The sequence below is a fragment of the Elephantulus edwardii genome, unplaced genomic scaffold (genome assembly GCF_000299155.1).
Source record: "Elephantulus edwardii isolate Elephantulus edwardi_28Jun2011 unplaced genomic scaffold, EleEdw1.0 scaffold00003, whole genome shotgun sequence".
In the NCBI taxonomy this organism is placed as follows: domain Eukaryota; kingdom Metazoa; phylum Chordata; class Mammalia; order Macroscelidea; family Macroscelididae; genus Elephantulus; species Elephantulus edwardii.
Window position 1 is genome coordinate 22580896 of NW_006399753.1, and position 15539 is coordinate 22596434.

Here is a 15539-nt window from a genome sequence, read left to right on the forward strand (position 1 = left end):
TACATTAGCAGCCTCAGTAGCTGCTATTTCTTTCTGTAGGCTTTGTTATAAATATATCTGTCACACAACTTTTACTAGCTCAACTTTTACAGATGCAAGACAGCAATTACAGTAATCATGTGTGTATTAATCAATGCAGTATTCCCATCATCATTAAACCCCCTTTTCCCCTCCTTCCCATGCCTCGTACACATGAATAAGTGTTGGTATTTATACATTTTCCTTTTTGTATCTTTTTATGTAAGTGGAGTTATTCACTATTTGTTCTTGTGATTGATTTATTCCTCTCAGCCTAATGTCTTCATACTTTAGCCACATCATAGCATTTATTAAGGTTTTGTTTTGCCTACTGGCTTAGTAACAGCCTACTGTATGAAAGTATTACATTTTGTTTATCCATGTGTATATCAATAGGCATTTTGATTTTCTCCACTTCTGGGATATTGTGAATAGCACTGCATCATCATTGATATGCAAGTCTCAGTGTGAGTCTGTGCTTTCAAGTCTTTGAAGTATGCATGACTACAAGTGTAATTGTTGGGGTCATATCATAGGTCCAGGCCTTTATACTTTGTTTTTTTATAATGATCTTTATAATTACTTGCTATGTATCAGAGAGCTGGACAATGACTAAGGATGACAGAAGAAGAGTCAATGCCTTTGAGTTGCAGTGCTGGAGAAGAGTACTGAACATACCATGGACTGCCAAGAAAACAAATAGATCTGTCTTGGAGAGGGTGAAACTAAGTTTTTCGTTGGAGGATAGGATTTTGAAGCTCTGTCCCACATTTTTTGGGCACGTGGTCAAGAGGGACTGTCCTTGGAGAAGGATATTGTGCTTGGAAGGGTGGAGGGACAGCGCAGGAGAGGAAGATCCTGGATGAGATGGAGTGATACAGTAACTGGGGCAGTGGGGATCAGTGTGTCCGAATCAGTGAAACTGGCTCAGAATAGGGCAGGCTTCAGATCTGTTGTACACAGGGTCGCTATAAGTCACAGTTAACTTGACATCCCCTAACAATAATTTGTTGTTGTTGTTGTTAAGTGCCGTTGAGTCCTAGTGACTCATAGCGACCCTATGAACGAAAGTCCTGAACAGCTGTATAACTTTCATCCTTTCTCTGGATTTGTAGGGTTTCCAGAGGCAAGCTATTATGGAAGTGGATGCCACTCCTGCTTCCAACAATAGAGTAAACCTAATTTTTTGAGGAGCAGCTATCTTGTTCTTCATGGTGGCAATCCCACCAACAATGAGGCTTTCCGTTTCCTTACACCCTTGACAGCGTTTGGTTTTTATTCTACTTTTTCTTTTTTTGTCTCTGTCATCTAGTTGATGAGTGCCACTGAGTTTGTTGCAACATATGTACAGCATAACCTCCTCACAGTTATTTCTGTGCTTGAGCCTGAGGTTACAACCACTGTGCCTATATGGTATTTCGTTATGGTGAAACAAATTCTTAAAATTGTGGGGATCTGTATAGGGACTACCTGTTTTCATGGCTTAACTAGATATAAACATTTTGACTAGAAGTTAGTGAAACTGATTTTTCACCCAGTGTGTTTCACAAGAAGATAAGGACATTGTAAATGTCATGAATTTAATACTATTATAAATAGTTTTCTTTAAAAATCCAGTGAACCAGAACCTATATACCCAGAAGAGAATATTCACCTTCAACAGTCTTCACAGCCCACTGCCTATTCTCTTTTACAATAAACAAAGGTGTTAAAGCTTCCATATTTTCCCAAATAATTTATTATGGTTTGGGTAAAAGTTTGCAGAGAAAATTACTTTCTATTTCATTTTTGATGACTTTGAATTTTTCTAGATTTCCTTTATGTATTCCACATTTTAATCCTTCTTTTTTATATATATTGGAGTTTTCGGTTAAGACAGCAGAAGTGATGATTTATTGTACACATTCCATCCAACCACAACTCAGCACAGACTTAGCCCAGAATATCACATGTCTGGGGCAACGGCTCAAAAGGGCTTGGTTTCAAATGAGCAAGGTGAGCCTCTCAGAGGTGTTCATGGCAAGCGAATGGTGTTGGAAATTCTAGATCCCTTGAGATGTTCTAGACAGGAGCATGCAGTCAGATTGTACCAGCATCCCCTGCCTGTGCCATTCTCTGCTCGTGCAGCTGAGATGTCTGTGGGTGCGCATGCGAACATGTATGTGAACATCTACTTCATCTTTCCTCTGTTATGTTTCAGCCTGCATGTTTGCTTTTTCCTCCACTTGCCCCTCATGGTTTGGAGGTCTCAAACAAGACGGCACTAAAGTAGACAGAGCACATTCTAATTCTTAATGGATGTTTTTATAATGGCAGCTTCTCATTTTGAGCCATGCTGTTCAACAAATGAAGATTAACGTTTAATCCATTCACTTCCTTAAGATTGACTCAACTCTGATGAAGCAACTCTTTCCAAGTCATATTGTGAGTGCTTTCCAACCTGAGGAGCTGATCTTCTGCCATTTCTGCTGCTTTGCATAAGGTTTTTGCCAAGTTTTTGAGAAGTAAACCGCCAGATCCTTCTTCCTAGTCTAACTTAGCTTACAAGCCCCACTGAAGTGTATCCAAATGGCATAGCTTGCAGCATCCAGCAACATGCAAGCCATCATACTACACACTCTGGCAGAATTCAAAGAGACAGAACTGAGGACTCTTAGCTCTCAGTGAAAAAAATGCCACATTGAACAAAAAGCCACACTGAACATGTATACATATCTCTATGGGGTGGACTAGAACCCCTCATAAGATTTCAAAGCTGTAATCTTCACAGAAACTCATTGCTACAGATGACTGGAGGAGTTGATGGGTTTTAACTCTAATATTTTTGGGTAACAGCCAACACTTAACCCTACATCACCAAGGCTCCTTTCAAGTATGCACATAAAAATCTAAAACCCAGACCCTCTTACTGTCAGGTTAACTCCAACTCACAGCAGCCTTGCAGGCTCTCATAAAAGGTTGTTCTCTAAAATAGAGGGCCAACAAGAAAAAAAAGAAAAGAGGAAGCATTTGTAAAAAGAGCAGTAAAAAGAGCAAGGGCCACGGGGATGGCTTTAACTTTTTTTCAACTTCACAAAGGGGAACTGTCCCCATCAACAACATCACTAACACAAAACCAATTCCTGTGTGGTCAGATGTGTCCTCATGTTCCTGCACCTCTGGCAAATCTGATGTGATAGCTCACAGACCACACAGGACCATATTGAGGAAATCAAAAGATTACAATCCAGGTTAGTAGCAAAATGCAGTAGGACAGCTTCCAAAATGTGCTTGCAGGGCCCCCCCAGCCTTGAGCCTAGTGTCTTTAGGCTAACGTTACAAAGCTCTCATCCTGCCAATTATGAATCCTCCCTTCAGCCCCAAGTAGTCCAACAAACTTGGGCAAATGCCCTTAGCTCTGGTTCCATGGTCTAGCAGTCCTACAGTCCCATCTCATGTCAAGTCTCTGGCTCTCTGCTGTACTGCTGGGGCTGCAAATCGTGAAGGCCCTAGTCAAGCTGGTGCAAGAATCTCTTGTCCCAGAGGACACACTACATTCTCTTGCTGCTGCTTTGCTGGTGAATTCTGCTACTGGATCCAGTCAAGTTAATGGTGAGACTAGCCAGGCCCCTTGTGAACAGGCCAGCATGCTCTATTTGCATATTTCTGCCCATCCACACGGCAAAGGTTAGGGGAGCCACTTTGGACAATAAACCCTTAACTCTACAGAATTGAATAAGATAGATGGACACAGCGGCTCCCATCGTGGGCCCAAATATAACAGTGATTGTGAGGATGACACAGGACTGGCCAATGTTTCATTCTTTGATACATAAGGCTTTTATGAATCTGAGCAAACTTGAAGGCACCTTAAAACAAGACTTAATAGCCGTGCTTTGTCGAGTATGGAAGTGGCATTAACAGACCTCCTTTTCCTTCTGTATTTATAGTCTGCAACAGTGAAGCTGTCAAAACCAGTGGCTCTGTGGACCCAGCAGGATGTCTGCAAGTGGTTGAAGAAACATTGTCCGAATCAGTATCAAATCTACAGTGAGTCATTCAAACAGCATGACATAACTGGTAAAGTATGCAGTATCCAAAATATTCCCCTTCTCTTTCCTCTCCCCATCCCGGTGGCCTTTTCCCACATCCTTGCAAGGAAACAGCTTACTGCTGGAAGTCTCTGCTGTGAGTTTACTTTCAAGGGGTGATGAATTCCAGATCACTGTGAGCCAGGCAACTTAACAAGTATAAGTGGTTATTATGGGGAGTCGAGGCTCTTGTGTATCTCTTCTAAGAGTGTGTGGGACTCAGGATAAGGGTTTAGAGAATCCTAGAGAAAATAAGAGCGTGCCAACCCTAAAGAAAAGGAAGAGAAGAGGCTTTTCAAATGAACTTAGTTACAGAATGAATACAGTAGATCTTCTTAACAGAAATGGAATTTGAGAAAATAGGAAATTTTAAAAGCACATTTTCTCAATATTCAAGTAAAGAGCCTGGGTGCCTCAACTTTTAAAGTGAAATATAATAGCACCAACTGACTGCCCTTGAGATGACTACCTTCAGGGCACCAATTAAGACTTTGCTTTAGGTCAAGAGTATTCGAGTGTTCTAGTGTGACGGTCAAGGAGCACCTAGAAGCATCAAAAATGACCATGTCATGAACTGCGCAGCTCACTCCTTCAGAGGCAGCCTCTCAATTAAGAGGTGAGTGTTCACAATAAAGGGAGTATGACCTCTGCCTGCCGGGTAGGGCTTCACCTCCCCTCTGTGCTCACATTCACTGCAATGAAAGAGAGAACAGGTGCTGGACACCCCAACCAGAGCTCTGGGGGTGGGGGGAATGTAATGATAGACAAGTCCTGATCTGCTAGTGCAGAGCTTCCTTTTTCTTTTCTCAGAGCAAGACTCTTAAGTAGAGAAGTGACTTGCCCTTGAGAAGCTTAGCAGGCTTGATTCTAGGACTTCCCAGACATGTAGTTTCTATCTTGTTCTTTCAATGAGGAAGAAACTATCCTAACATCTCTCATTGGACCCTTCACTGCTATTGCTTTGGAAAGAGACACATGAAGGGTCAAGTATTTTGTTCTGTGGCTCAGTTCCTCGCCTGTGTCTGTGAAAGCTAGAGCAAAACCTTTCACTTCTGAAATCAGGACTCACTGATGATCTTCAAAGAGTCCTCCATGGAACCCTAGCATGTACTAGAGGCTGCCAGGGGGCTGCTTTGGGTCCAGATGGATGCTTCATCCATTGATGCTTCCTCTATGACTGTTTTATATCTTTTAATTATGCAGAAAACTCGATTTGAGAAGAGGGTTCTAGCGTACAAGAATGTGTTTTTTTTGTTTTGTTTTATTTATTTATTTATTTATTTTAGGTTTTCTTTTTTTTCTATAATTATATTTTATTAATTTTCATAAACATTTACAGAGATTTTGGGTTTCCATTCATTCATTGTTGCACTCTTCTCTCTACCCTCCTCCCAGTTTGTTCTTGTCCAAATGCCACAGTGCTTGTCAAAGCCAGTTCTGATTAATCTTCTTTGTCAGTGTGTCCTTTGCCATTCCCTATCACTCCTCCCTGAGAGAGACTTCACCCTGAGTCATAAGGAAAAGGGGATGACATATTCTCTTAGCTACTTCCTGCTGAAAAGGGACGCTGTGGGTTTCAGGGTGAAGATCTTCTCTCACTACTCTAAAGGGCCCCTTTGGCAGTAGGAAACACATAGACTATTATGGAGATTGATTTTGGAATTTAGATGCACTCTTATTGATTGTGCTTGGCCATACATGTTCATATCCTTGAAGATGTATCATGGGGGTGTTGCAACCTAGAAGACACAAATTTGACTAACAAGTTATAAGTACATGAGTCCAAAAATTATGGAAAAGTAAAAGAAAAGATTCTTTCATTGTTTTACAAACCCTCCCCCAGGTCCCCTCCACCATGTAGCCCTTGCTCTAGTCTCCTGTGATGACAGAAATACCCAGTTATATCTCTCTTTTAAACGGTTCTCTCCCTCCTCTGTTTCAGTGCAGTATACATTATTGAACCCATCTTACTCAGTCTCTCCCCAACCCCAAGGACAGTCCCATTCTATAACAGTGGCATCATGTAATATTTGTCCTTTTGTGACTGGGATATTTCACTCAGCATAATGTACAAGAATGTTTTTAAAATGCAGAGTTAGATGATCATAGATTCCTGCTGACAAAATTGATGTCCAAATGTATATAAGGCTACATTAAAAAACAAGGGCATAAAAACTTCCTCACTTAAGTATAAAAATAGCCTTTTATGCTTCTCCTTCACTTCACAACCTGAGGTAATGACTCTTTGAGGTGAAATTCCTACAATCCTAAAGGCAGCATAGAGACTTAACTTAGACTCCAAGTGTCTGGATTTAATTTCTTCCTTAATAGTATAAGACAAGCCACATAGGGTCAGTTATTCCACCCCAAAAGTAATCAATCAGTTCGTAACCATTTCCCTGATTACGGTACCTTTTTTAGATAATGGCTGTTTAATGCTCCTTAACGTCTACGCCATAGTAATGAAAAAGCCTTTTTCATGATCTCATTTGAAGTGAGTATTAGCTTTTATTAGGCACGAGAATCATGAGGTACTCTTGAGGGAAGGGTAAGCGTTTGTCAGGCTTGTAGGAGATGAGAGTAGCCCCATCCTTCACCCCCAGAAGACCCCGTGCCCTAGTGCCTGTGGACTGAGTGGTGCTTTCTGCATGTGTCCTGCTAACTGACATGAGGCTAGGAGTGGTGTTTGTGTTGTAAACAGCTCTCACTTTGCTTTTGGTGACGCTCTTGGTCACAGAGAGATTCTCCCGGCGTTGGAAAATCCCATCTGACATACAATCAAGAGCCTGGTGCATAGACGGGACTAGTTCCTTAAACCTCACGTCCTCACATCGAAGGCAGAGATCGCAGTGGTACTCTCAGAAGGCTGCCGGGAGGAGGAAGTAAATCGTACATAGAAACTGCTGAGGTAGATCATGAACTGACACCTTCTTCATACCAACTCTGTGTTATTCATGTTAAGACTCGTCTGGAGAGTCCAAAAACCTACTTTCTAAAGAGAGTATAAAGTCTATTTTCTGGCAAGAAAAGAAAGCAGGGAATAATTTGGGGATTTAGGGAACTGAGAGAAGGATTTCAGATTAACATTTGCTCTGCATCTTTTTCACATTCACCTATTTGAGCCCTCAAAGGGCTACCCTTGTCCCCTGTTCTCTGACCCTACCTCTGGAAGGGTAAATGGAAAATACCCAAATGTACACAGACCAAATGTTCTAATTTAAGTGGCTAGAATGCAACTTCTAAGTGGCCAGTTTGCTGTTAACAGCTCTATGAGGCTATGGGTACCTTGGAGACCGTGATAAATGGGGTGCAGGGGTTTGTAAAAATCCAAGGCAAGTAATTATAGCACAGATTTCAGCATGTTGTGTAGACAGGAGTGACTCAGGGAGCGAACAGGCCAGTGCTTACAAGTGCCAAGTTGAAGCCCAAAGCTGAAACTTAGCTGTGACGTTGTCAGGGTTGCTCAGTGCACTTCAGCTTCCTCTTCTGCAAGAGAGATGAAGTGGGAGTAATACCTGCCTCATAGTGTTCTTGTGAAAGTGATTCCCAGCCGTGTTACTGATTCAATGAAATTTTGCTGCTGTTCTGATTCCTGTGAAAACAAAACAACATACAAAACCAGTGTTGAATTCATTCATCTGCACTGCCCTTTACACTGGGAAAGGAGCACTTAAGGAAAAAGCCGAAGTCTGGGCTGGTTAATATCCTGTGTTAGTCTGCAGGGCTGCACTAAAGCTTGCTCGTGTGTCTCTTATTTATACTTCGCTTCTCTGGAAGGCTGCTGTTCATGTCTTGCTCTTAAAGCAAAGGTTTCCCTTATTATGCTCTTTGAGGAAGCATGTTCTATCAATGTAACGTAAATATCCTTTGACTCGGAGGCAGATGGTACAGGTACAATAAATAAAAAGGGTGTGTAATAAATGGGAGCAAGAGAAAAAGGAGCTTTTAAGTCATGGGCTGGGATCAGGCTCCTTGTCCTCTCGTACCCCCAACCCTTGACATGCCATGGCTGCAGAATGTTACATGAGTTAATACTCCAACCTCAGTTTCTTCTCATTAAAATGAAATGATCTTAAAGGGTAATGAGGAAGATTGAGTGGGTGATACAAATAAAGGGCTTAGCTCAATAGCTAATGCACAGTAAACACATACTTAACTCGTTTAGCAAGTATTTATGGAACATCTGCTCTAGAGCAGGCTTGGGGGACCCCAGCAGTAAATAAGATAGTCAGTGGTCTCTGTGGGGAAAAATAGACTGTGTTAGCTGATTCTAGAAAGGGCCGTTTTACAACTCTTAAGTTGTGTGCTGCTGAGAGTAATACTCAAGAAGTCTTGTCAGTAGATACACAGCGAGGGAGGTAGCGGTCTGATGGTAGAATTCTAGAACCTTCCATGGAGGCTGTGAGGTTCCACTCTTCACCACTTTATATGCAGCTACCAGGCATTTGTCCCTGGGGGTTTGCTTACGTCTAAGAAGCTCTGGTGGCTCTGTGGTAAAGAATTGCACTGTCAGCACAAAGGTGCACAGTGTGAATTCCCCAGCTACTCGGTAGGAGAGGGAAGGGGACTCTGCCCATGCAAGTTACTGCTCTGCCAGTCCTCTGGAGGGTCAGCTGTGGGGTGGGTCCACCTCGATGGGACTCAACGACAACAGGATGGGAATTCTGGAGGCTTAATGGTAAGAAGCTGCACTGCCGACCCAAACGATGTGTTTCAAACTCGCCAGCGGCTGCATGGGAGAGAGAGGGCAGTCTCCTCTCATGTGTTACAGCCTCGGAAAACACACTGGAAGGTTTGCTATGAGTGAGTTTTGACTCAGCCATACATAACATCAGTAATGCTGAACAGGCAGGATTCTGTGGAGCTTTAGAGTAAGACCAATGAGGATGAAAAACCTGGTTTTCCAAATATCTGACAGTCAAAGCTGTGGCTCTAAATAGGATCTGAAAGCTATCCTGAGATGCTGCAGTGTCTCTTTGAGTTGTGCATGGGCTCCACGTGAGTCTCGGTCACTCAAAAGTAGCCAATAACAACAGAACCTATAAATCACATCCCAGACAGGTTTAATGCATTGATTTCCCTTCACCATGGTGGAGAAGGCACATTTTGCTTCCAATTCCATATTCATTTCAATTGCCCTTATCTATAAGCATGCACGTTGTTTGTATTTTCTTTGAGTTGATTAGCATATTGCCACGCTCCTCTTTAATGTTACTTTATTTTTTCACTCATTGCTGTTGAGTTGCAACCAACTCATAGTGAACCCTAAATGGGGTTTCTGAGGCTATAAATTGCACATGAGGAGATGCCCTGTCTTTCTCATGTGGAGCTGCTAGGTGGGTTTGAACTGCTTGAAAGGCATGGCTTTTGAGTGAGCAACACAGCTCCCAGCACACGAGGCCACCAGAAGCTCCCTCTACCAGAGTTCAGTTCATTAATGAGCTCAATAAATAAAAAATAAAAAAACATTAAACATGTGTCCATTCTGTATCTTTATTTTGTATTTGTACTTCATTTTTATTCTTTTTACAATTTTTAAAGCATTTAACACTGATGATCATGTTTTTAAAGTGTAATTTAAATTTTAATAAACCATTCTAATACACCAAACATTTTTTTGTCAGAAGGACTAAATTCTAAACAATTTTCCTCCCTTTTCTGTGGAATTTAAGACAACTTTAGATATGTTTTGAGTCACCCACCATTCAGTCTTCTGCACATTTCTTGTTAGGATTTCCGACACTTTCATTGTGTCCAGAAGGCACTTGCTATTTTGCGGCAGATATGGTTAATCAGAAGAGAAGCTGCTGATGTTTAACTCCCTGCAGAAGCTCCTTTAAAAAGGAATACGGTGGTTGGAACACCTGAGAGGCATTAGGATTTATAGATTTAAATCATCAGATTAGGCTTGAAGGAAAGAAATTTCTCTATTTCCCTGTGCTTGCATGATTCCTTGCCCGGCTTTCTGGGGCCTGGTGTAGAATGCAGATGAGGACGCTCTACTGGGGGCAGATGCAAGCTCGCCAGCCACTTGCAGATTCCCTTTTATGCACAGTTAAGAATCTTTTCAGGCTCGAAGCAGTTACAGCCCCTGGTGGTGCCTGGTATTATTTCTGCGGCAGTTGCTAATGCCACCTCACCTGGTTGGTCCTCAAAGCCTCCGTCTGTAAAAGGCCCTGGCCATGCCAGCTTTAAAGACTTCTTTTTATGAGCAAAACACTAGAGCGCTCCAGAATCGAAGACATTAAAAAAAAATATTTTGAAAGTGTAGAGGGTTTCTGTGGTATCTGCTAAGCATAACGGCAACAGGGCCCCTTGAGATGTTAGTGGGAAGAGTAGTTTGGTTTGTCATGTTTCTTAATGGTGTCCTACAAAACAGATTCATATTCCTGCGTCGTTTTTGCCCTTCAACCACTGCTTGTGTGCATTTTCTTTTTAAAAAATGCATTCTGCTGAGAGAGTTGTTGTTGTTGTGTGTGCTTAAGTCGGAATTGACCAATAGGCGCCCCTCCAGCAGCTTTTCAGAGGCTGTAAATGTCACGAAAGTTGGACTGCCCATTTTCCTCCCACAGAGCAGATGGTGGATTCGAACTGCCTGCTTTGGGGATTGCAGCACGACGTGGTCAGAAGCTGCGCTACAATCCCAGCTGCGTGCAGTTCACCTCTACCTCGCCTGTGATTGGCTGCCTCTGAAAACCCGCTGGAGGACCAGCTGTGGGACAGTTGGAACTTGATGGCACACAACAACAACAACAACAACAACAACTGAGCTAGAGTGCCCTGAAATGTGGCAGTTGAGCTTCTGGTGTTGAATGAAAGGACCTTTGTGATGTGACTGTGTGCTAAGGTGCATCATTCACTCCCCTGCTGGCTTTCCAGAGCTGCTCCACCCTTTATCTTTCCGCTGCTGTCTTCTGAGTCTTTGTTTATGGTTCGAGTTCCCTGTCAAGCCCAGTGGGGGGTATAGTTAATAAACGTCGAAAGAAATGAAATCATAATTGCTTTATATGTTGTGCCTATGAGAATACTGCTTCGTAGAATCCAGGAGAGCCAAAGAAAAGTGCGCCCGCATTAACTTCCACAGTGCCTCATCTGAGCGCCTCATCTGCATGTCGACTTGTCTTCAGTCGCTTCTCCCGCTGGGTATTGTGTTCTTTTTCCATATCGTTGTGCTTTGTTCCTTTTCCCTTTTGCCTAAACTGTTCTGTAACTTTTACTAAACCTCAGGTGTCATTTTATATCTACATAACAATGTACCTACCACCATTAGGGAATGAATTTTCCCATGTTATGTTTTCGGAGCATTTTCAGGTTGTTTTTAACCTCCTTTTTTGATGGAAATATACCTAAACAGGATCTTTTACCTCCTCAACATACTTAAACCCAGGATACTAGACTTGGGCTTCAAACAAATAGGATTTCTTAGATTGTTGTTGTTGTAAGGTGCCTTAGAGTACAACCCATAGTGACCCTGTGAACAACAGATCTTAAACCTTGTCCTATCCTGTGCCATCCTCATCCTCTCTGATGTTCTTGAACCCATTGTGGCAGCCATTGTATCAGTCCACCTGGTTGAGTACATTCTTCTCTTTTGCAAACCCTCCACCTTTACAAGCATGATGTCCCTCTCCAAGGAATAGCCTCCCCTAGCAATGTGCCCGGAATATGTAAGACAAAGTTTTATCATCTTTTCCTCCAAGGAGCACTTTGTAAGTACTTTCCCCAAGATATCTTTGCTCGTTTGCCATCCATGGGATGTTCAGTGCTCTTCTCCAACACCACAGCTCAAAGGCATCATTTCTTTTTTCTATCATCCTTATTCATTGTCCAGCATTCAGATGCATAGCAAGTGATCAGAAAGACCATGGCCTGAGTCAGATGCACCTTAGTCTTCAAACAGACATCATTGCTCCTCAATAATTTGAAGAGGTCCCCTTAATACAGACTTTCCCAATGTAGTAGGTCTCCTGATTTCATAACTGCTAATACCAAGGGTGTTGATTGTGGATCCAAGTAAGATGAAGTCATTACAACTTCAGTCTTTTCCCTTTAATCTTTGCTCAGATTATTTCTGTCTCAATTAAATGTCTTGGTATGACTGGACTTTGACCCTTTTACTATATGGCAGGAAACTACATCATGTATCCATGTCATAGGAGGACAGGGAGACTGGGTAGAGACCCAGTCCCTGCTTCCAGATTCATCAAGTGAGATCATTCATTCCACTGTGAATGTAAGAAGGAAATATATGGAGGAAAGCCAGGAACACTAGTTTAAAAATTCCCTCCATGAGAAAATAGGAAGTGGGGAAATAATGTTCAATTCCATCAAGTCTACTACAACTCATAGACCCTGTGACGCACTGAACTTTCCCTCTTCTTCAGTATCATCAAAGCCTTTGATATTTCCTAGCATGTCTTTTTTTTCAAGGCCTGGCCTCCCCTGATGTCCAAAGTCTGTGAAATAACGTTTCACCATCTTTGCCTCTAAGAAGCATCCTTGCACTCCTCTAAGACAGATTCGTTTGTTCTTTTGGCAGTCCATGGGATAGCCAACACCCTTCTTCAACACAATTCACAGGCATTCATTCTTTTCGTCTTCCTTTTGCATTGACCAACTATCAGATGCATACAAAGTGATTGAAATGCCATGGCTTGCCTCAGGCACATCTTAGTCTTTAAACTCATCTCCTTGCTCTTTCTTACTTTAAAGAAGTCCTTGACAACAGATTCTCCCAATGCAACATGTCTTGATTTCTTGAATGCTGCTACCATGAGTGTTGATCATGGATCCAAGTAAAATTAAATCATTGAGAAGTTCAATCTTTATGCAACCATGGGACCCAAGACTCGAACAGCGTCCCAGGTGATAGCAATATTGCTGATGTGGGGACTAAGTATATTAAGTATTCACTACAGCTTGAGACCCTTACGTAATTTATGAGTAAAATGTTTATACATGACTCTGACAGTAAGAGCATGAACGTCTTAAGTTTCATTCCACTTGAATCTAAAGGTTATTCATGTCTTCCTCAATTTTTTTTCCTTGTAGATCATTGATTGTAGATTCTAAGATACCTCCTCTCAAGTGTCTTCTTCATCAATAACAAATGCACTTTCTTTCTGTAAAACTCGAAAGGAATAGGCCATCTGAAGGGATTTCTCTAAAATACTTTCCCTTCCGCATCATCTATATTCTCTTTCTTCCTCTTGTTTGAGAAAATGCTCCTCTGTCCCCAGTTTTTTAGTTGCCTCTGTTTTTATCAGGACCTTATCTCTGTCTTCTGGATATTTGATTCCCACACTAAACTTCCTCTGTTCTTCAATCTAAATACACCAGTTTCACTGTCTCTCTAAATAGTTCTATTCTAGCCCCTTCAGTGATGCATTTTTGCTTATTTCATTTATTTGTTAAATTATGGTTCATTTCATTTCACTTAATGTCAGTAAGACCTGCCTGTGCAAGCTTGGTGGGAAGATCAGAGGACAGAAATCTGGAAAATCCTGAGCCCTCTGCCTGGCACTTTGAAAGAACTCAATAAATGTTAGTCATCAACATCACTGCCCATTGACATTTCATGAAATTATAAGCATTTAGAGCTCCGCTGTGCACCAAGCACTGTACTAATTGCAAAGGGAGGGCAAACTGGGGTCTCGGAGGTTTGGGGAATGTCAGATTATAAAGGAACATCTCTCATCTCTAGTGGGACACATGAATAAACAGAAGCCCAGAGCTGAGATGAGTTATGTGAGGTCAGACAGCTACTTAGATTACCAGAAAATGCTAAGCAGGCAGGTCATTGCTGTGAGAAAGTGAGAGAGCCATTCTTGTGAAAAGTCCAGCATGGGGCCTCACTTAAACAGAGGCAATCAGAGGGAGAGAGCTGGATTTGGATAAGAGGCCCTTAAGGAGGGTGGGATTTCTCTTTCCTAAATCCAGAAGCACAATGAACTATTTGCAGAAATAGACTCCCACTCTTACGTAAGCAAAGAGGGGCCAGTCTTTGGAAACAGACGTCATGCTGGGAAAGGTAGAGGATTAGCAAGAGATGACCCTCAACAAGATAGATTAACAGGGTGACTGTAACAATGGGCTTGAACATGGCGGAGATGAGAATGGCACAGATAGGGCAAAGCTCACGTTTGTTGTTTGTAGAGTTGGAGTTAACTCACTGGCACTTAACAATAGCAAACTGCACCTTTGATGAGATTCAGTTTTTCCTCCATCTCTATCTCACCTCTCTAGTCCTCTCTGAGAATATCACAGGATACTAAATTAAATAAAACCCTTAAGTCTAAATCCTCTATTTACTTTGAACACTAAAGCTTTTTATCCTATCAGAGAAATTAAGTCTGTTAAGATCTGTTTTGATAAGTCTGTATTTCTCTTTAGTTCCTGCTTTCATTTGAGTCTTTTTTTTTTTTTAACTAATGACTTTGTTAATTGCTCTGTCAATTGTGTTTTGTTTTGCTTTGTGTGTTTCGGGAAAAGTATAGAAGTCACATCATAAAACTGGAGATCCTTTCTTCTTGGTTTTAACTTCCATTCCATATTTGAAAATTAGCATCCCACACATTGGCTTCCTGTTGGGACCATTGGTGGCTCAATGGTGGAATTCTCACCTTCCATTCTGGGAACTGGGGTTCAGTTCCCAGCCAATGCATCTCCTGTGTATTCGCCATCTGTCTGTCAGTGGGACCTTCTGTGTTGCTGTAATGCAGAATGTACCGAGTGGAACTTCCAGAGCAAGAGTACAGTAGAACAAAAAGGACTAATTGCCAAAACTCAGCCAGAGAAAATCCTGTGAATCACAATCATCTTATCTGCACATCATCTTATCATCTTAGAGATGACAGAGAACCAGGGAGCGTTTCTTCTGTGTGTGGACCACCATGAGTTGAATGTTAACAGCAGCCATGTTCCTGTCAAGGCATATTTATTATTCTGAAGGAGTAATATGTATTATTATTATTCTGAAGGAGCCCCAACTTGTACCAGCTGAGCCTCTATCTCTGCACTATGTTGGAAACTTGGAAATTTTGCCTGGTAGACACCGTTGACCAACTAGAAGTAGAAAAATTATCTTCTTCCATCACATAGTAGTAGCTTTTGTAGGGGATGAACTTTATGCTGTAAAGTGTTAATGGGGGAAAACTGAAACACATATATGTGCATTGAATTTAAATAACGCTGTTTTGAAGGAACACAACTTGTCCTCCATAGGTCTTGGCCAATGTCATTCCTGACAATTGTCTTCTGACTCCCATGATCCGTGATCCTGGCTGAGATTCTAATGAGGTATATGTTACAGTTAAGTGTTTAGAATACTCTTGACAAATTTCATCTCTTAGTTGTGAAAGATTTGCAATGCGTGATTCTTAGTGATCCGGGATGGATTGCCTCAGCCACTGTCTCAGAACAAAGTCCCAAATTTGACCCACATGTTTCTTC

The 15539-nt window shown here is 41.8% G+C and overlaps 1 protein-coding gene across 1 annotated transcript in view; it reads left to right on the forward strand.

Moving 5' to 3' along the window:
* SAMD12 (sterile alpha motif domain containing 12) overlaps nt 1-15539 on the forward strand; it is a 222052-nt gene that overhangs the window by 150979 nt on the left and 55534 nt on the right. Inside the window, 1 exon segment of the mRNA XM_006879479.1 lies at nt 3948-4077. Coding sequence (XP_006879541.1) covers nt 3948-4077 — 130 coding nt within the window.